Raw genomic sequence first — 22,335 nt, 5'->3', positions numbered from 1 at the left:
GAGAACAAAATCTGGTTACTTTTGCACTGAATCATGCTGCTCTTCTGGATTTCCTATGGTTCTTAGCCAAGCAGGGTTTTAAAAGTATGAATGTCAAAATGTAAACCACTCAGCTGCTTTCCACCTAAGTTGTCCTAAGTAAAATGCAACTGAGGTTTGGGAAGGCCTGTGAGGACAATTGGATGGGACATGAATCATTTTGCAGGGCACTGCTCTATGCGCTGCCTCTTTCTTCCTCCTCCTTTTGGAGGTCAGATAAACAGTATCAGGAGCTGCCTCTGAAGCTAACCTCTGCATAACAAAAGACAAGGGTCTTTCTGCAGAGTCCTTGGATAACTGCAATCCTAAACTGAAAGCAGAAAACTTGCCTTGGAGCTAACCATAGATAAGCAACTTCTTATCAACTCTTCCTCTCTCCCCATCTTTTAACTTTTTTCCTGTGCAAATTTTTTGTCATATTCTAAGGCAAACACCATTGACAAAAATCTGTGAAATGTTTCACAATATTTTCCACCTAGTAGTTGAGCAGCACGTTATGCACTACACAGCTTACTCTCTAATGAGCAAAATGCTACCCGTGCATCTATGCATGGGCATTTCTGCAACTCATGTTTCAAGACAATAAAATGAAAGCAGACAACTGCCCTTCAAAATAGGTGCGTCATTAGAATTTGCTGAACTCTATGTCTGGAATGGCAGCACAGCAAAAAATAGCATGTCTTGATGCAAAATGGCATCCAAATCTTTATATTTCATTATCTTTCAAGAAAAACTGCATCTATTCTGCCGGCAGCATGCAGCTGTGGCATGCAGGCATTTTTCACACTTCTCAGAGACTCATAAACAAAATGTGTCAAATACAAGCATGTGGAAAGACTGATGAGATCAGCTACCATAAATAGTAAGCTACAAATTTAAACAAGAAAGAGATTTTATCAGGTGAGGTGAAAAATGGTAAATGTAACCTAAAGGAAGGACAGAGATGCAATTCCAGATTTGTTGAAGGCATAGTGTTTGCCAATTTCAAAGAGAAGCAGAACGAGGTGCAATGGCTGGAAGATGCTGCTAGACAAAATTTCCTCCAGAACATGAAATATTTTCCTACCATGATAATAAATACTGGAATGCTTTCCAGAAGGAGTCACCAACTGTCTCTTTAATGCCAGTGAAGGTATGGAGGCTCTCACTTAGCTTCTGGAAGACACACTGCAGGTTGGAGATGATCACACAGCTCCCTTCTTGCTCAATTATCTATGAATTTGTGAATTTTACAGCTTTGTCCTGTGGGGCCAAGGCATTTTGGCTCCCAGCCACCAACACACTTATGCACATGCTGAAATGAAAGCTCACTTCCTTTGCTGGATTGGAGCCAGAATGATTGACCTCTTGCAGGACAGGCCCAACTGTCTTCAGCCATCTCAATATGTGACCACTTGACTTTCTTTTCTTCAGTAGCAACCAGAAGCTTTAAAATGGAAAGGGTGTAGAAAGCTAAACCATCAGAAGCAGTGGGATATCTTTAATTCTTGCTTATCTTACATCTATTTTCTATGCTAAAAGTGGGTGAAAATGCTGCTACGGAGTTTTTTATTATGGTGTCATTCAGCAATGATTTAACTCAGGAAAGACAAATCAAGGCAAGTTATTTGTGGAAGAAGAGCAAATGAAAAATGAAGCCTATCTCCGGGGATAAACTTAATGTAATTACTCACTTGAAAAAAAGATTAAATCAATACCTCATGGGTAGAAATATATACATGCTTAAAGCCTAACTTGAACCATTCTGAGAGTAGACTCAAAAGGATGTGAGGCAATCGGTAGGTTCAAACATAAATACATACACACAGAAGAACATACATACATATTTCTATACATATAAATATCCCAAAACAGCTAATAAAAATTAATTAGAATGTAGACAAAGAATATAAAAAAAACAACCCCCAGTTCAAACACAGGGGAGGGAGATGGAATTTTTTTGAATCAAAGGCCAATTTGGCAACAAACAATATGAAGCCTTCTTGGCCTAACTGGAAATTAGTAGTTTGCCTTGACAGGATGTGTAATTAAAAATTTCTACCCTTCCTTCTTAAACTCAGCATGACATCCTCTGAAGCTGTCACTTACTTTCAGGTTGTAACAGTCAGTTCATTTCTGGTGGTCCAAATTTCTTGCCAAGATGACTTTACTTTTCATGTATTCATAATATTTTCCCATCCTTTTTCTTCCTGAAGTATATTACATAACTCAAAATAGTATTTCAACTGTTAAAAATACCCTGGTTTGTTGTTGTTGTTGGGTTTTAGTTATTTTTTCCTAAGTGAGAGGATAACTGGCACGTTAACTTGAGCTTCCTTTACCTACAGTAAGAATGTTTTGCCCTTAACAAAATACCGTGAGATAGACCATGTCTGTTCAAGGAAGGACAAGTTAAGGCCTAGGAAACTCTGAACTAAGTACATTTCTGTGATTTTACACTTCATGATGTGAAAATGGATCTGTCTGAATTGAACTTTAAAAACAGAAATAAACAAAATGTGCTTTAATTCACCTTTTTGATATGCAGAACAACATACCTGTGAGAGAAATCTTTTTTATCTATTTGAGTGAAAGAAATAGAATTAGGATAGAAATACATCCAATCTTTAACATTAGCTAAGCAAATGACTTGTGAATGAGTGGGAAATGAACATGCTGAGATTTCTGTACATTCTCTTTTCAATGTTAAAAAAAGATCTGGCTCTATGATATTTTGAAACAGTTCACAATTATCTCCTTTGTACTCTATGTAAAGTAATTGTGTTAAAATGGTGACGAAATTACAAACCTGTCAGACTTGGACTCCTGAGGTGGTGAGAGAGTTGTCCCGTAACGAGAAGTGGGTGTTGTAGGAGCACTCAAACCAGAGTGTCGCGGAGAAGAGTAAGAGTTGCTGCCATAGCTATTGTATCTGAAGAAGTGAGAAGGAGTGTAGTAGAAAGGGAGAGAAAAAAAATGCATCAGCAAGCAGACATGAAATAGTCAATCCTCTTGTCTAGAGGTTGGTAATGATACCGTATCCCAGACTTCCTCATCTATCTACCTTCTGAAAACATTGTTCTAACCTCAGCTTCAAAATATATACCTATCATTTCACTTTAATATAAACTGTGTCACAAAAATACTTAATTCAAATACTAAACTGTTGTTATGGAAAATAATGACAGACCAGAATGACCCTCTAAAGTGACTACTCTGAGCAGAAATACTTAAATTACTGCTCAGTTACTCAAATTTATTAGCTGTTTTGGGAGCTTGCTGGGACTCCCAGAAGTCCATGTCAGCAATAGCAATTCCTAGGAAAATTAACGCAAACAACAGCATTCCTGAGTACCCTCTGAACAGGGACATATACAATTTGTGAACATTTGCATTATAAAGCATACACATCCTTTCCAATTAAAGCAGGCAGCATTTTCTCTCCCTTCCCCCATCATCAGTCATAGCTTATGTGCCATGTCTTACAATGTCTGTAAAAAATCATCACCGTGGTTAAAATTACATGTTTCTGGAAGAACGGCTTTAGGAATTTCTACCAGCCATTCCCTCTACTAAAAAAAAAAAAGGAAAGAAAGGAAAAAAAATAAAAAGAAAAACAACCACACATAACTGCTTGATTTCATTGCGAGTTTGCTGATCAAAGAGAAATTGCTTCCAGGGCTCTTGGAATGGCCACCTCCCAAGAGTCCCCTGTATCAACTTTTTCAACCTGGCTTCTGTACTGAGCAGGGACAGCAGTTGTGTTGCTTTTACGTGCCTTTTAGCCACTGTATTTAAACAGCATTTCTTGGAGGCACAGAGATTCTTGATTTGTTAAAATTAGAACATTTCTTTTTACACAAATTACCATTTTTCCTTTTGGAAAGCATACAATGCACAGTAGGTGAAATATTTCACAAGGCCAATTGATTCAAAACTCAGTTCAGAAGAAAGAGCACCATCATTTTCTTCATTACAATTCATAACATACAATAGACTCCCTTTTACCTTATCCTTTCTGGACTGCTTCTTCTCCCATGGATCTCAGCACGCAATAATTCCTCTTAACTCAGCAATTTTATTTGAAAATACTGGTTGTTTTCCTTCTGCTCCATTTAACAAACACATCTAGTCATGCAAAATTTCAATTCCCAAGGGTACAAAAGCATTGCTAATTGTCAAGGCCCATGTTAAAAACAAAATAAATTTAACTTAGCGTTTTTTAATATTGCAAGAGATAATGCTTTAGAGAATGTGTTCCTTTTTTGTGAAAGCCCAATTTTATGTTCTAGAATACAAATCCCAGACACCATGCTGCCAGTCCAAGAAGTGCGGAGTCATTTGGGGAAAAAATGCTGCTATGAATATTTCTAAGCTACAAAAGGAATTTTGCTGAATGGGAAATGACTGCCTGCATGGAAATTCTGCCCTAGAAGAAAACCAACTAGAGAAACAACCCCGGTGCAGGGCTGTGTAGCTAAGCAGGATAGAGCTGTCCTGTAGGCACAGACCTAACACAGGTCTTCTCTCCAGCATACTCAACTCACAAAACACCCTGCCTGTGGCCATACTGAGTGAGAAGGCAAAGCTCAGTTGCCCCAAGAGAATCTCAGAGCTCACTCACTATGTTCTAAACACTAACAGAAAGCTTCACTTCAGTTTCAATCAAATGCTACAAGACCTTCTTATCAATTATTGTGTTTACTTTTCTTCTGCTTTGTCACTTGAAAACGCTGATACAGTGCAGAATCCTTTCTCAGATCTAGGAATTTCAATTAGTGCAACAATAACTCCCACTAAATTAGAGAGAACTCGCTTTCCTGTGCAACCCAGTCTAGGGAGCCTGCTTTAGCAGAGAGGTTGGACTAGGTATCTCCAGAGATCCTTTCCAACCCCTACAATTCTGTGATGCTGTAATTCCAAGGTCTGATCCAATCACTCTCAGTTTTATATCTTAAAAGCTCCATTAATTTTCACGAAACCATGCCTGCAAATTACACCGTTTTAAATGAGAGCACAATGATGCTCTTTTATGTGATCTCCCAAATCACATGTAATTTATCTACTGCTGCACAGAGGAGGGTGGGAACTAGATGAGATGAAAACAACAGAGGCAAAGGAAGAATATCAATCAAATCAAAATACAGGCTTACATGACTAAAACTAATACAGTATGTTCTGGAAATAATACAACATTATTACCACTATAAAACTCTTGAAAGGTGTTATTCATCTAAAAATTCATGTCAGCTGTATAAAATCTACCTGTTTTCCCTCATCATCTCTGCTTCCTTTTCTTTCACAGATGCTGGAGACTCTTCAAAGTCATATGAGAAGAGGTGAAAAGGAGTATGTGGTACATAAGGCAATTTCTCTACCGTTGGAGATGCCTTTGGAGTAATGGATGCTGATGAATTTTGAGAAGAGCTTAGCAAAACTGCTGCTGGTAAAGACGGTGGTGAAAGAATAGAATTATGATGAGAGACAGATGAATCAGGCACAAAAGAGGTGCTGCTAGAAGAGCCCTTTGCTCTAGAGCAGGGGAGAGGCCTCTCAGCTTGAGAAATGGCACTGGAGGTGGCTGAAGAATCACAACACTGTGAAAACTTTTCTTTCACAGCTTCCTGTGCACCTGGGACCTCACTGCAGGAAGAAAATATTGTAGGAAGGGAAAGGATGGGAAGAGAAGGGAAACAGAGAAAAGAGATATCAACAGATCATACCACTTGGAAGAGAAAAAAAAGTCTAGGAGGATCAGGCAAAAAATAACCCCTTCTAAATTGTAGATAATCATCTTTTTTTATTTTTTATTTTTTATTTTTTTTTTCCCCAGAAGTAAGGAAACAGATCTTTGTATCTTCTTGGGATTGGAAATACATAGGCATGGAAGCAACTCAGCCTAAATGATTTAGTTCAGAGACTTCAGAACAAATTTTCATGAACTTTTTCATAACCATTTGCTAAATAATTTTCAAGTAACTCAAGCTAGGTTATAAATGTAGTCAGAGCAGCATAAAACAGTTTCATCATGCCACATGATCTGTTGCATTGAGTACAGATACTTCAAGACACAATCTGCATGACTGCCTCTTGAAGGACAGGTGTCTGATTACCATTCCCCTCAGTGAATGGACATTTTTTTACTAAAAAAGCCCATAAAAATAAAACAAAACAAAACCAAATCAGCATTTATCTGAGTGTTAGCATCCCAATCAATTGCTGTGTTTGTGTTAGAGTGAAAATGCATCTGCCTTGCTTTGGTGAAGGTAGGTGTTGGTGAGCAACAGAATCAGCAAGGCAGGTGAAAAACCATGGGATATGCACTCCTGGACATCTGTTTTCACAAGCATCTCAAGCATAAACACTGTGCAGGGATTTGGGCTAGATCACTCAGCAAGTGGCTGATAAACTTTTCCTGAGACCACCTCTGCAATCCACCTACATGCATGCAAGGCACGGACCTTATCTGAGGCTTGGGAAAGAATACGCAACAACAAAAAAATAATATGTGATACATATGTTAGAATATTATGAAGTTAATCAAGTATATACCAAGTAATTTTTTCACAACTGAAACACAGTGGGCAATCTGGAAACCTTCATCTATTTCACCAGCTGTGCATGACAGGAATCCCTAAAGCTAGGTTTTTCCTACTCTTCCTGATGGGATTTAAAACAAATGGCAAGGATTCAGATCATTTTTGTTACACCACAGCAGTGATGGTGAAGGGTGGTATTTAAAAAGTCATGGGAATATCACCCAGTTATCTCAAATTGACTATTATTTTAAAAGAACGAAGTCTTTTAAACGAAGCACACGTTATGTTCTTCACATGGCTCTTGTGCTCAACATTTTTTCACAGCATTTTATTATTTTCATGTGATTTACTAATAACTTGTGTCTTAGCTTTGACTTTTAAGAATAGGATTTGAGGAAATTATCACTTAATTTTGAAATTTCAGGCAGCCATTGGCTACATTTGCAGACTGGAAGATATTAATAACAACAGTACAGTATTTTCTTTGGAATTTGCACATTAAACAGTTTCCTTTCTTCCTTCCACGCTGTATAGCGTCTGCATGAATGTGGTTTATTTAAAAAAAAATCCAATCTCATTTGCCGAGCTGCAAAGCCAAACAATTTAACCTAAATCAAATGGCTGTCTGGAAGAAAAAACATATTTTCTTTCTTTCAATTTATTAGGATAAAGTTGCCAGATTCCAAATCCATATATACTTCAGAAATACGTGGAAAATTTTACATGAGAATATTGTTTTGATAAGGGGTTTGTTTACAGCCATATATACACAGATGGGCATGTGTGTATAAAATGTTATATACATCTATCAGCTTTGCCTCTAAGAAGTTCTTTCCTATTTAAAAATGTGAAAAATTGATATAAATCATAGGCAGCATTTAAAAAAAGTCAACCTTCTTCCTATCTATAGACATTGCTAATAAGGCTATATTGTGAAAATATGGAAGAAAAGAAGTCAAGCAGAATCCTAACTCAGCAATGCACTGCCTTGTTTTAGCATTGTTCTAACTAAAAGATAAACTTACACCATGCTTAGAAATTATTCTGTCAGCTAAATCTTATGATTTGTGACTGGTACTCATTTGGTAATAAAACGAGGGAATGCAAATAGTGCCCTGAGCCTGTACAACTAAACCTATTTCCTTTAGTTGCATACAGTGACAAAGCTTTTGGATGCAAAAAGATTTCCTTAGGGGTGGCTTTAAATAGAGAGCTGGGAATGTGAGTGAAAAGGTAGACACTGCCACACACTTGGTGGTGAATTAATGTCAGAGTGAGAAAAGGTGCATGGATGATGCTGAATCCCAGTACCTGGCTTTGACCTGCCTACTGGTCTCTTCCTCCCCCTCATCCTCAGTATTGGGTTCTGTGACTGGCTGTTCTTCTTCCTCTTCTTCATACTCCTCCTCCTCTCTGAGGTCACACCAAGGAAAGAGGCATGCAGTGGTATGGAAAGAGAAAAGTTGGAAGAGAAAATGACATGAGTCTCCAGAAAGAGAAATGCAATGAGGTTAGAAATGGAACGAAAACGTTGAGAGGAGCAGTTGTGGCACTAGTCAAACAGTAACCTAAACTTCATGCTAAATACGTGTTGCCACAAGGGTAGCAGTAATGCAGTAATTTTTATCTTCTCCCCCATTTACATTTTTTTTTTCCTTATTAAAAATAGTTATTTTGTTTTGTTTCTTTCTTTCTTTTTCTAACCTGGCTTTCCATTTGCTATCTACACACGCATTAATGGAAATTTTTCAATACCACAATACCACTGTTAGACTCAGTAGTTAAGATGTATCTGGCTGAAAGGACAATATACACTGTGTTGACATTGAACAACTGGAACTGCATATTACACCTTAAAATTAACACAGACAAAACGTTCTGGTTAAGCAGCCAATAGCTCAACTACAGAAAAGTGAAGGGTGAACCATTAAGTTAGAAATAAGAGAGAGACCAAATCAGTTCAGGGCTATTTGCACATAGCAATACTTAAGTTACTGAATGCCAGCAAATGAATTATATCAGTAAAAAATCATTAGTATTGCCAAAGCAGGCTTTGGTTCAGCCCTCAGTCTGGCAGAGAAGAATTTTAAGTCATGCATAAAGCCTCCATAACCTACAAACCACATAAGTAATAATAAAACTATATTAAACAAAACAAAAGACTGTATTTTCTGCCTCATATCCTTCCCATTTATATGTCGTCTTCCACAGATGAACAGACCCACAGAAGATTTAGAAAATATTCTCTCTTTGGACTTCTTTTGCATTTGCAGCTGATCCAGTTCTCCATTTGATTTAAACAATGAATACCATTAATTTATGTCCCATGCAAAGGATAAAGCAAATGAACAGTAATAAAGTTTGTAAGAAACTCATACATTTCTTGCATTTTCCTGAAAGCTGGTTTTCTTTAATTGTAAAGGAATGCTTTGTGATTTTTTTCCCATTTAGAATTGGTATGGTTACATGTTATAAGGAATATTTACAATGTGAGATCACAAACTCCTCATGACAACGCAAAGCGTGAATCCAAATTTTGTTGCATTTGTATGGAGTTAGTATTATAACAATCAGGAAAATAGCAGTACTCAGAACTTTTTCCAGTACTCTGGCAAAAATCTATAAAGTGTTTTTAACAGTTCCTATGGTATTGCAGCATCATAATCACGTTGCAGAAGATCACAGTATGTATTCATATTTAAAGGAAGAAAAAGAGACCAGAGAGGACCCATACTGTCCGTTCTCCTTACTATCAAGTAGATCAACACTAGCTTTGCTATTTTCTCCTGTGAAGGGTAAAATGTCTGCATCTGCCAGTCCTACAAGCAATCATATTTAGGAAATCACTCACAAAGCTCAGTGAGATCACAGCTTTCTGATAACAGCACAATGAAGCCTATAATGTTGATAACGTGGTTGCTAAAAATATGAACAAAATCTGTCCTGTCACGACTCTGTTTTAAGTTCCCGTCAAGTTTCCAGATTGATGTAAAATTCATCACTTTCCTCACTCATCTCAAAATGCCCAAAATCATAATTGAAATATTTATTAGAAACATTGGAGCTCCTAATTTTGAAAGGTCTTTATTCTTTTATCTGAGTGAAAGCTATTATGGACAGGAGCATAAATACACTAAAATCTTGTACAGTACAAGTTGAACTGGGAACCATCAATGTTATATTTACCATAAACTGAAGAAGAACAGGAAAGGAAAAATATACCCAGAACTAAAGAGAGCTGGTACACAGTATAAGACTACTTCAGAACACAAGATCATTAGTATTTTTCTTGAGACTTTGTCATCCTGTTTCTGCATCTTATGTTTACAAGCTTGAACTTATGGTCTAAATCTTGATATTACATCTTTTATTTATCATCAGTGACAGCTGCTCCCTTCCCCACCATACAAAGTTTTTTTTTAAATCAGTACTTATCAGATAAGGATATGAATTGGTACCTATAGCCCCAAATCTACTTTTACCAAGCCGTCTATTTCCCCAGAGCCTGCTGAAGTTTGAAGCTCAATTAGGACTTCAATTCCATTTTAGGCATCTGTTTTTGAAAATGTTGAGCTTCTGTGTAAAAAAGTGTACAACTTTCTAGAGATCTATACAATAAATACAGTAGGTTAGCAGAAATCAATTAAAATACAGTACTTGGGGTTTCTAATTACTTTGCAAAGCATCCTTCTAATCCATTAATGGGAAAATCTAATCCTTGTTCAACTTTCTTAACTGCTAACACAAAACCATCCCAAATTAAGCCTATATATAATAGCCCTTATAAAATTTGGATATATAGCCTGTTACAAAACATACACAGCATCTTACCTTAGAAGAGAAGCTAGTTTTCTGAAGGGGAAAAAACAACAACAACAACAACAACAACAAAAAACCAACCCTGAAAACCAAGCGGCTTAAAGACTCACAATGGAAATGCTCCTGTCAAACCCAGTTGAATTGGTCAGCAGTTCAGAAGACAAACCTGGAAACTGAACTACAGTATTTCAGTTCTCAAGGCTACCAATGACATATTTTCCATAACCACTAGCATATCTTTAAAAACGTAATTAAGATATAACTAACTCTTCAGAATGTATGTAAGAAAGCCATATTTACAGGACTTGAGCCTTTTACTACACCCTTCTTTCAGATAAGCTGTGCAGCCATATGCCAAAGCTAAGGGATAAGCAAGAAATAATTTCACCTTTAAGTCAATCACAAGAACTTAAAACTCTTCTCAGAGAGAACATTTGAGGATCTGTTTCGGTTCAAGTCTGTCTGAAATTGTCTACAACAAGAAATAGTACTCCAACTGGGGGCTGATATGAACTACATGGAGCTTTAGGAAATGTGCAGGCTCTGACCTCCTTCATGATACTTCACAATTGTTCATAATGTGACTTGAAGGGAATACTTCTGTCTGCTGTGATTTTTATCTGCAGTTTCATCTGAAGAAGCCAAAAATCAAGAGCTCTGCTTCTCAGACATTATGACTTGCTGTACTCCAAAGGAGCCAACCAACTGTAACAGCCTTTCCATTTGAACATTACTTGACAATATCATGTTTCAAATAAACTTTGCATGCACAGCTCTGTGTAGCACACTTTTTATTATAGAGTATAATCAGACATTAAACACATCCCTAATGTGTACTGTTTCAAAGTTGAATATTTTATTGGAAGTTTATCTATTATAGATTATTGCACATACTATTCCCATAATTGCAGTCAGATAATTCTTCTGTCAGGCCAAGGATTTCCAGGAGTCTCCTTGACTTCTTAGTAAGCAGAACTTTTGACTAGAAAACTCTCTTCTTCTGCTAAAGTTAACTCTTTGTTCATGAGAATTAGCTGGGGAAGTCAGAGGAATGAGCTGATTTTTTGTGTTTCTGCAGTACAGGTGGCCAGTGGTATGCACAGACATGGTCATACTCGCTAGCAGAAGGAAGCAAAGTTTGATCAAGGGAAATTTACACAATGAAAATATATGTGTGCAAGCTCAGTCAGAAGACCTGGTGAATTAAGCATGGTTCGTTCAACAAAGGCAAAAATGATAGTTGTTTGTCAGTATTCTGCTAGTTAAATCATTCTCAAAAGACAGAAAAGAAAAAAATCCACCTGAATATTTATTGAACAGGAAAACACTACCAAAAGACAGATGACATTCTTGTAAAGAAAAGAATGTCAAACTGAGGGATGCTCAAACAGAACAGCAGACAGATTTGGGAACTCATCTGGGCGCCTAAGTATTCTGTGTTCATTTTTTGTGTGAAATGAATAAGAGATGGTATGGAAAAACACTTTCTCTCCCACATACAAATGCAAGTGCTGTGTCAGTGCAATAATAGAATTAAATGAAGAAAAATGATTCATAGGGAGGTTTTCAGTTGAGCTACGTTGCAGTAACCAGCACATTTTTCAGTAGCACAGAGCAATTTATCCTGCTCCAACTCAAGGCAAATATTTTTCCTGAGACAGTGATGAAGGGCTTCAGCTAATGCTGAAGGACCTGATATATTCAGCTAATGTTAAGGCTATTATTGGATTATTTCAGTTCCGGGACAACAGTACCAGATTAGAAATGCTTAAACAAAAGCTTTGCAGCGAAAACAGATTTAACAATCATTCACTATGTTTATTCTCATCTTCAAATGGATCGCTGCTACAGGTTCTCAGCCCCACCAAACAAACAAAAACCCAGAATCCCACAAATCTTTATAAACTGTATCATCAGCCATGGCAACTAACAAACATCTACTAGGGAACTGTTTGAATGTGATTGAACAAAGCATTTATAGCCCTTCAAAATACATGTTCAAAAAGACTATAAAAGTGCAGTTTACGGATAAAGAATCATTGAGACATCAAAATGAAATCTAAGCAAAGACTTTAAAACTAATGAATTAGCTTTTTTTTTCTTTCTTTTTTTTTTTTTAAATGTAAAAAAAAAAAAAAAAAAAAATAGAGTACCAATCAAATTCATCCTGCTGACTTTAAATAGTTGCCTGAAGTTATGCACAGGTATAAATGCTAATGAACGCAGACTGATGAAAGGAAATCATGATCTTGGGACCAATCTGCAACTTATCAGAAGGCAGAGGCAAAGTGCACGAGATGCTCGACATCTTACCTAACACACAGACACTTAACAATCCAAACGTATTTCTTCTTCACAAAATTACAAATGAGTACCTTCCGTTGTGAACTATGATTTTCGAAATCTATGAACCGATCTGTCTGCCATGTACTTGAGCAATGTATACAAGATCACCCAGTCAATTACTAGTTACCTTGTACAAGAGTTCACCTCTAGTCTCCCCCATAACACATTTCTTTATAGTTGATGAATGCAGCTTGAAGACACTCAAACTTTGGATGTTCTAACTTGCAGTCTTTCAATCTTTTTATTTTATTTTGATTCTTAAAAACAAAGACATAGCTACAGAAAAAAAGGAAAGGATAAGACTGTGCTGAAGGAAAAGAAACAAAGCCAGAAAAGAAGCATGAGCACAAAAACATATTCTAATATGCGTGGTATCACTGGAAACTTTTAAAAATTAAAATATATGCTTTAAATCATTTAAATTCAGTGTGGAAGAATTTGACAACTAATATTTGAATAGAGAACAAAATGAAAAAGGATGGTATTGTCATATTTAAACTATTAACTTTTTGGTCTGCACATACAATGCATATATAACTTAAAAAATGAGATAACAGCGCATTAAAAAAAATCTTACTATGGTATATGATTCCAGTTCATGTAGGGCTCATTTAACCTTTGCTAAAGTCTTACTAAATATTTCCTTCAAAATTTTTCAGGTCGTTAGACAAGGATGTTAGTGTACTTCTGAGCCTTTTTAGACCACCCATATTGAAATTGTCAAGAACGGAACGCTGTACTTCAGTGAAGAAAAAGGCCTTTAAGTTATGAAGTGACCCAGAAAATAAAGGACTGGGGAATTGTAGAGCTATTGGCCATTATTCCCACACTCCCTGAAAATCACCCAATGTGCAGTTAATTGCTAATTAGGAATTTTCTCTCTTTCTTTCTCTTTATATTTAAGTCAAGTGCTTTTCAGTTTAGCTTCTTTAAATTACTTCCATTTAAACTTTCACTGCCTTTTAGAGAAGCTGCTACTAACTAGGAATAGAGGCCACATTTAGCTAAGGAAAAGTGACCATTAGCCATTCTACAATATTATTATAAGAGAAAAATTGTACAGCTGAACTCAGTAGTACAGTTTTTCTTTCACGTCCCTCCCACTTCAAACCTCTGATCCGCATTACCTCTTGAACAGAACTGCTTCTCTGAACTCCCTACAGGTGAACAAACAGAAAATGAAAAACGTTCCATCAAAGAAAAGTCTTTTTAAGTCACAGTGGATGTGATTTTCTTTTGCAATTGCTTGCCACTGTCCTCAATTTATGAGTGGAATTCCACTTCCACTGGTTAGACAGCACAATTGATAGATAAATTCTTAATTCCTCATAAAACAAACGCTTTGGTACACTTCTGCAGCTTCTTCCTTTCTTGGATGCTAGCTGTCACAACACAGTCTTTCACGAAAGCTGAAAGCAATGATAACTGAAATCTGTAATTCCTTATTTTGTAAGAAACAAGTACTTTCCTCCTCCACCAAAACTGAAAGAAATCACCTATTAAGCCCCCAGTTCCCATTCCACTCTTCCACATGACAGATCACTGCAATTTGTGCAACTACATGAAGATGAAAACACATGAAATGATATGGAAAACAAATTACTTGAAAAACCTAAAAATCTGGCATTTTGCATGAGAAAAAAACTCAAGTGCATAATTATAGTTGTTAAAAAGGAACTTCTCTTAGTATTTCTGCCCTAAATAAAGAACTTATCAGAAAAAAAGTTTTGGAAATTACAAGTAATGTAAAGTACATATGTTCTCCATGCCTTCATATTATGCTGCTCTTTATCTTTAGATTCCTGTTATTTTCTTATTCCCAAAATGTGTTCAGTAAGAACTTTTCACACCTAAAAATGTAGGTAATGTCTTCACACTTTATTCATTGCTACAGTTTGCTTATATAGGACATATCAAAGCAGAGCAGGACAACGAAGTCTTGCTTAAGATACTGACAAGGCTGTGCAAAGACTTCAAGACTCACAGCTCTCTGATCACCAAACAGCACTGCTGTTTTTATGTCTGTATGAGTAGTAGAGGTAAAGAAACAAAATCCTGATGAAGAGAGGTTTTAGAAGCAATAAATACTGAAACATATACAGGAAGGGAGAAGAAATAGTGTTTTCAGAGCTTGGAACTGCATATTGGTTGACGCCTTGAGGTCACTGTTACTGCCCCTTACTTCAAAGGGAGGATTCTGGAAATGGAATCCAGCCAAATCGTTGTCTTTTTTTTTCCTACCATCACATCGTATGGTTAAAATACTTCCCTGGCATTAGAGAGTCACGTTTACAAATACTGGGAACATACTGGGGAGGTAAACTCTCTGAAACACATATGCCAGTCAGTCAGAACACCACCACGGACCCCCACAAGTACAGATTCAAATCTTGATTCAGCATTATGTTTCCTCAGGTATTTTCTTAAAGCTAAATGTGCAGTGAAAAAAAGAAAAGACTTAAGTTATGCTGCACTTGCAGACATAACCTCACTTAAGTTTCACTGTTTTTTCATTACTCTTTAAATTCAAACTGGAAAAATCTACCATTGCTTCTACAACAAAATCCAGCACTGCTAACTGGATTCTGTACATAATCGTGTACCTGAATGAGAGGAGTATGGGCTCCCTTTTCAAACCTAAAACTAGCATTGCCTCAACAGAATAGTTTTTTGTATGCTGTTGTTGTCAAAGGCTGATAAAGGTCAGAATCATAGAATCATAGAACCACTCAGGTTGGAAAAGACCTTAAAAATCATCGAGCCCAACCACAGCCTAACCATACTACCCTAGCTCTAACAACCCTCTGCTAAATCATGTCCCACAGCACCACATCCAAACAATTTTTAAACAGATCCAGGGATGGTGACTCAACCACCTCCCTGGGGAGCCTATTCCAGTGCTTAACAACCCTTACTGTAAAGAAGTTTTTCCTGATATCCAACCTAAGCTTACCCTGGCACAACTTGAGGCCACTTCCCCTCATCCTGTCACCTGTCACCAGTGAGAAGAGACCAACCCTGCTCACACTGTAAGCACCTTTCAGGTATTTGAACAGAGCAATAAAGTCTCCCCTCAGATTCCTTTTCCCCAGACTGGAGATCCCCAGTTCCTTTAGTCTCTCCTCATAGGGCATATGCTCCAAGTCCTTCACAAGCCTTGCCCTTCTTTGGACTTGCTCCAGCATCTCCATGTCCTTTCTGTCAGATGCTGTGAGCAGATGCTACCTTACCAGTCTTTTCGATCTGATGCATAAATCACACAATCATAGAATCACAGAATGGCCTGGGTTGAAAAGGACCACAATGATCATCCAGTTTCAACCCCCAGCTATGTGCAGGGTCGCCAACCACCAGACCAGGCTGCCCAGAGCCACATCCAGCCTGGCCTTGAATGCCTCCAGGGATGGGGCATCCACAACCTCCTTGGGCAGCCTGTTCCAGTGCATCACCACCCTCTATGTGAAAAACTTCCTCCCAGTATCTAACCTAAACCTCCCCTGTCTTAGTTTAAACCATTCCCCCTTGTCTTATCACTATCCACCCATGTAAACAGTCATATCCCCTCCTGTTAAGCACTCCCTTCAAGTACTGGAAGGCCGCAATGAGGTCTCCCCGGAGACTTCTCTTCTCCAAGCTTAACAAGCCCAGATCCCTCAGCCTTTCCTCATAGGAAAGGCCTATATCCAAAAGCACTGCTTTACAAACCATTTCCATTTTACCTTGTTCTAATTAAAAATGTGAAAAAGTTAACATCTCTATCATAACTAATGATATGTCATCCTATTTCAAAGCCACTGCTAGTACTAGGTAGCTCAGATTACACACACGTATGTATTAAAAAGATGCTTAGCCTATTCATGCCCATGACTGCATTTTCATCCTGGGGATGTCTTCTTTGTCTAGATTTGTGCCTCAGTTGCTCAAATATCAAAAAACAGGAATTGAAGACAAGTGTCTAAGAAAACATACATTTGCTTCCTTTTATTAAATCAATTAATTTTTTTTTTTAATTTTCTCTTCTAGCCTTTAATATCTTCATCAGAACCCAAGTCCTCCATTAAAGGGTAACATAAAATCTTCCTATTTTGCTATATCATATATATCTGTGTTTCTGATGGATAATGACTGTAAGAAATGTAGTATTTACATATCCTTAAAAAAACAAAACCACACACACAAAAAACCTACCAATCACTATACTCAGAACTTCAACTCACAGTCATCTGTATTTACATAATCAAACACTTCACATTGTGAAGCAGAATCACCAGAACTTGAAACTTCATGACAAAAACTAGAATTCTGCCACGGTAAATGTTACAGAAAATAAGAAATTAGCTATGGTTTACATTGTTAGAAGACAGAAAATCACTTAAAAACAAATAAGAAGTCTCAGCTGAATTTTGGACAAACTATCCCTGCAGGCCTGGGTTTATATCAAGCAAATTAAATAATCAGTTAACAGACATAACAGTCAAACAAAGATCTGAGTAGTTGGTTAAAAACTGCAGGAATCCAAAGCTAAGCAGTAAAAATGTTTTAGCTCAGCTATGTTCATTGTTTTCTGGCAAAACCAAAATAACATCAAGATCTTTTCCTGAATCTTAGCAATCTTCAAGCATCAGAGGCATGTATTTTCTGACAAACAGATCCTTATGACTTCTCAGCACAGTTTTTCTTTGTTTAGACAACAATTTTCCAATTTTCTCTGGGAATATAAAGGGTGTGAAAGTCTTGAGCTCAGCGTGCACTGTGCAACAGTGCCATGTCAAACTAGCCCAGAAATATGCAGGAAACTCTGGAATTCCCTGCACTACTCTATGTTCAGAGGAATCACAGAATCACAGAATCACAGAATTGTAGGGATTGGAAGGGACCTCTAGAGATCATCGAGACCCCCCTGCCAAAGCAGGTTCCCTACACCAGGTCGCACAGGTGGGCGTCCAGGGGAGACTTGAATATCTCCAGAGAAGGAGACTCCACAACCTCCCTGGGCAGCCTGTTCCAGTGCTCCGTCACCCTCACCGTGAAGAAGTTCTTACGCACATTCGTGCAAAACTTCCTATGCTGCAGCTTATGTCCGTTTCCCCTCGTCCTGTCTCCACGTACCACTGAAAAGAGACTGGCCTCACCACTATGGCCGCCACACCACAGATATTTATAAACCTGGATCAGGTCCCCTCTCAGTCGTCTTTTCTCAAGGCTAAACAGACCCAGTTCACTTAGCCTTTCTTCATAGGGGAGATGCTCCAGGCCCTTCACCATCTTTGTGGCCCTCCGCTGGACTCTTTCCAAGAGATCCCTGTCTTTTTTGAACTGGGGAGCCCAGAACTGGACACAGTACTCCAGATGAGGCCTTACCAGGGCAGAGTAGAGGGGGAGGATCACCTCCCTCGACCTGCTGGACACGCTCTTCTTAATGCACCCCAGAATGCCATTGGCCTTTTTGTCCACAAGGGCACACTGCTGGCTCATGGCCAACCTGTCGTCCACCAGGATGCCCAGGTCCCTCTCTGCAGAGCTCCTCTCCAGCAGCTCATCCCCCAGCCTGTATTGGTGCATGCAATTATTCCTCCCTAGGTGTAAGACCCTACACTTGCTTTTGTTGAACCTCATCCGGTTTCTTACTGCGCAGCTCTCCAGCCTGTCCAGGTCTCGCTGAATGGCAGCACAGCCTTCAGGCATGTCAGCCAATCCTCCCAACTTCGTATCATCAGCAAACTTGCTGAAGGTGGAAGAGTCATTACAGCCTTCCAGGCAAGACCCTAACACTGCTACCAGCAAACCTGGTCTTCTGAAGGCCAAATTTTTTCTAATTGAAAATCTGGAAGCCTCAGGTGGACCCACACATTTGCTCTTTCTTACACCTTTTTAGCCTTTTAGGTCTAAACAAAGCTTGCAAAAAGTAGTTACTGGTGCCCTATCAGGGTGCAGGCTCCACTCTGATGAGTTAAGATGGCAATCAGATATTCTGCATGCTAGGTTCCAAGCACAGCAATACCAATATGAGAGTCCTACCAAAAGCTTGGTAGCCTTCAGAGAAATATGTATAGTAGCAGTTCTGTTTTTTTTTTTTCTTCCAGTTTTTGATGATGTAAAATGAATCAAACTATGTGGAAAAAAATAAAAAATAAAAATAATAATAAAAAAAGAAGCAGAAAATATGGCAAAATGTGGTGAATACCTAATCCTAGCTATTTGCAACTTTAAAAACCACAGAGTCTTTGAATATAACAAATTCCACACAACTTTGAGAGCTATTCACTCAAATTCTGCTAAGAGCTCTCATGGTAAATCCCATAGAAGCTGGCTCAGCTGGCTGACTCAGCTCATGTGGGACATGAAGGAGGAAAGACAGAGATGGTCTCTGTGCAGTCCGAAGGGAAATGCAGAACAAAAGAAGAAGCTGGCTCATTCAGAAGAAATTGGTATAAAGAATTGTTTCTGGTCTGTATGTATGCTTTAGTAAAACACCTATTCCATGAAAACAGCACTGAGAAGTTCCAAACTATCTGTTTTCTACTCTCTTGAAGCCAGACACAGTGAGACCGAAAGAAATTCACATTTTAAGATTTCTACCTAGAAGCAACAGCAATCTAGTCTAAGTTCCATGGCACTCCTAACACATGCATTGTGTGGCTGGAAAAAGCTAGCTTTACTTTAAAAACAAAACACCCTCACACAAAACAAACACGAAAAAATTTGTTTAAAACTCTACCACTTAAGTAACAGAATGCTAGACCACAGATTGAGAGAACTGAACTTCAACTGGGACAGAAAACCTTAGGAGGTGCCCTCAGCAAAGCACTTAAAGTGCCAGTTGTTAAGAAGACAGATATTCAGATATTCCCCTCAGGCCTGTTGATGCCCTATGTCATCACAGTAAAAGAAAGGAGTTTTGAGGAAAGCAAACCTATTGGTGAAGCATATGAAGTATGCCGTAGCAGCTACACATCACAACCTCCAGCATTTCTTATTTAAGTAGTTGTTATCAACTTATTTATTTATTTTGTAACAAACACATTAGGCTGAGTTTCACTCTCCATGAAAATGATTTTAACACAAAGCAGATTTGGGCTTTTATTTTATTTTTTGAACCACAAGCCAAAAATCAATGTATTTACTTTAGCAGAAGGTTTCCAAATGGATGAAAAAGGCCTGCAAGTTTTCGTTTTGCTTGCCCTTAGCATTTACGGTCAACTTTTCCCAGCTCAGAACCCGAAGTCTGCTCTCAATTAGCCTGGCGTAAATCAGAGCAACTTCATTAATTTCAGACAACTTTTCTGGGTATAGAGTATTGTAAGACAGAAGAGAATTTGGCCAATACTGTCCTTTTTGTTTTACCGGCACCATGGGTTTTTCTCTTTTTTGGAAGACTTATCGGTTGACACAAAGCAGATGACTGTGGACAACCTGTTTGATGTGGTAAACAAAAGCAAAGTAACTGCCAAACCAGCCAACACAGTTAGAAAGAAATGAAACATGAATACTGTGGGAACAAGAATCCGAGGAGGATCTTGAACCTTCTCCTGATTTTGGTAGTGAAGTCCAAAAATAACCAAGGATATTGTCTAAACAGCATAGAAGTACGATTTTAATCTCTAATTAAGACCAAAAGAAGTAATTCCACTGAACTTGACGGTGTTAATCCACAGTAAAAACAGACACTGAAATCTGCAACCACACAGACAGTTTAGGAGCAACACAGTAACATTTTCACAAATTTTATAATCTTTTCACCAGTTTCCTACTGGTAAAGAAAACGTAGTGAATGAGCAGAGAGACTGAAACCCCTTTTGAAGAATCTACTTCTGTAAATACAGCACTGCAAAACCTTACTGCAAACTTTTTTCCTTCCTTGAGAGAGACTGTAGTTATGAACCAAGAGAAAGTCAGTGGCAAAAGACAGATCTTTCCTGCATGAACCATATTTATGGTTGTTGAAGGTAATAAATAATTTTTATCTATTTTTACATATTTATCTCTATAACATCAGTGATGAAAGCACAAGGGGCACAAGAATATTTCTTTTGAAAGAATCATAAGGCATCATACTTTAACAAAAAATTTTAAAATTTCATTATAAGTTGTAGTAAGGCCTAAACATATGATGCTCCATTAAAATCCTTTAAATTGATAAAAATATTGCTTCATAGACCAGGCGCTCAAGTTTGAAAACTTAATTCTAATAGGAACATCACAGAGATAAAAATGTCTTTCAACTTAGGGTTAATTCAAACTTTAGAAATGTGCAAAAATTTTGAATGAGTCACTTTCTTTTTCTTTTTTTTTTTTTTGTTCCACTTTAGCTATCAGATGTAGAGACTGCTTCATTTACCTACACTACTTCAATGAAAGTTGAGAGATTCGGTGAGATATGGCAAAGAACAAAGGCTGGTCTTACTCTTTCTACCACAGTTATGGATTTGGCTAGGCAAAAAGATGAAAAATGTGAAGGACAGAAACAGTTTTCCTGAAAAGTTAATTTATCAGAAAGCCAGTAGGATATACAGAGGAGTCAACGTGGACAGCTGACTAGCTTCCTGTCACAGCAACTTAGAAAATTTCACTGGGCATAGAACTTGTATCTTTGGGCACAAAAATACATTCTGTGGTCTTTACAGACCACAGGGCCAATAGGGAAATATAAGTTTCCAATAGGGAAAATAAATTATTTGGTGGGACAATTTCAACATGAAATTAAACTTGAACATTTACATGAATACATATCTGTAAATGTTTAAATGAAGATTTATTTATTGGATTTAAACTCAAAATTATACTTTATTATCAACTTCAAGGAGGATATGGAATAGAAATGGCTATTTTTTCAGAAAAGAAAGATAGTTATTGAAATTATGCTATACTGGTCAAAAAATATTTCAAAGAACTTATAAAACTCATCTATCAAGTAATCTACTAGCTTGCTACTAAACATCAGCTCAAGCATTAATTCATTAGGAATAATGAAAGACTGCAAAATAAAACTAGTAAGCAAACACTGAAAAAATATATTAGTAGAAGCTGCTGTCTTGCATGACTTGCTTAAATACAGCAAGAGAGTCAACAATTTTCTTAGGATTAAAGCAGTTCATTTTTAATCCAAATTCACCAGTTTAGCAAATCAACTGCATCTGCTCTACATTGATGCAGATTCCCGGTCACTTTAGTAAGTCCTAAAATGGTGCCCAAGATCATGCACAAGGCTTTCCACGCAGAGCAGCTGAAGCTCCCAGCTGTACTCACACTGAAGATGCTTTAAACTCAGCCTCAGAAGCACTGTCATCCTTGTCATCTGTCTGTAAGACCACGTGGTTCTTGGCCTCCAGCTCACTAAACACCCAGCCAATAGGATGGGATGGAAAAATACGAATATGTTGCCAAATGGAAAAAAAAAAAACACAGAACAAAAACAAACCACCACCACCACCACCAAAAAAAAAAACAAAAACAAAAAAACAAAAAACACAAAACAGAAAACAACAACACATATACAAAAGAAGAAAAAGAAAAAAGCCATTTTGTGGTATACAATATTCAACTGCTATTTGAATTATTTGGAGTCTCATGTTTTCATATTGACAGCAACCATTCAACTCTAGTTTAAACTCAG

The 22,335-nt window shown here is 37.6% G+C and overlaps 1 protein-coding gene across 13 annotated transcripts in view; it reads right to left on the bottom strand.

The window, feature by feature from the left end:
- FHOD3 (formin homology 2 domain containing 3) overlaps positions 1-22,335 on the bottom strand; it is a 369,110-nt gene that overhangs the window by 86,487 nt on the left and 260,288 nt on the right. For 5 of the 13 annotated variants that reach the window (XM_085220515.1, XM_085220513.1, XM_010708572.3 and 2 more), the window contains exons 11-14: positions 21,969-22,055; positions 7,869-7,970; positions 5,284-5,661; positions 2,828-2,950 (exon numbers count right to left, since the gene is read on the bottom strand). The exons of 1 other annotated variant lie outside the window; for it this stretch is intronic. In XM_085220515.1, the coding sequence (XP_085076641.1) occupies positions 2,828-2,950; positions 5,284-5,661; positions 7,869-7,970; positions 21,969-22,055 (690 nt within the window). The remainder of the gene's footprint in view (positions 1-2,827; positions 2,951-5,283; positions 5,662-7,868; positions 7,971-21,968; positions 22,056-22,335) is intronic. 7 more of the 13 variants (XM_010708582.4, XM_085220520.1, XM_010708581.3 and 4 more) reach the window with 5 other exon arrangements.

Source organism: Meleagris gallopavo, chromosome 3 (assembly GCF_905368555.1).
Source record: "Meleagris gallopavo chromosome 3, MGAL_WU_HG_1.1, whole genome shotgun sequence".
Taxonomy (NCBI): Eukaryota; Metazoa; Chordata; class Aves; order Galliformes; family Phasianidae; genus Meleagris; species Meleagris gallopavo.
This window is presented reverse-complemented; position numbering and strand designations above follow the sequence as displayed.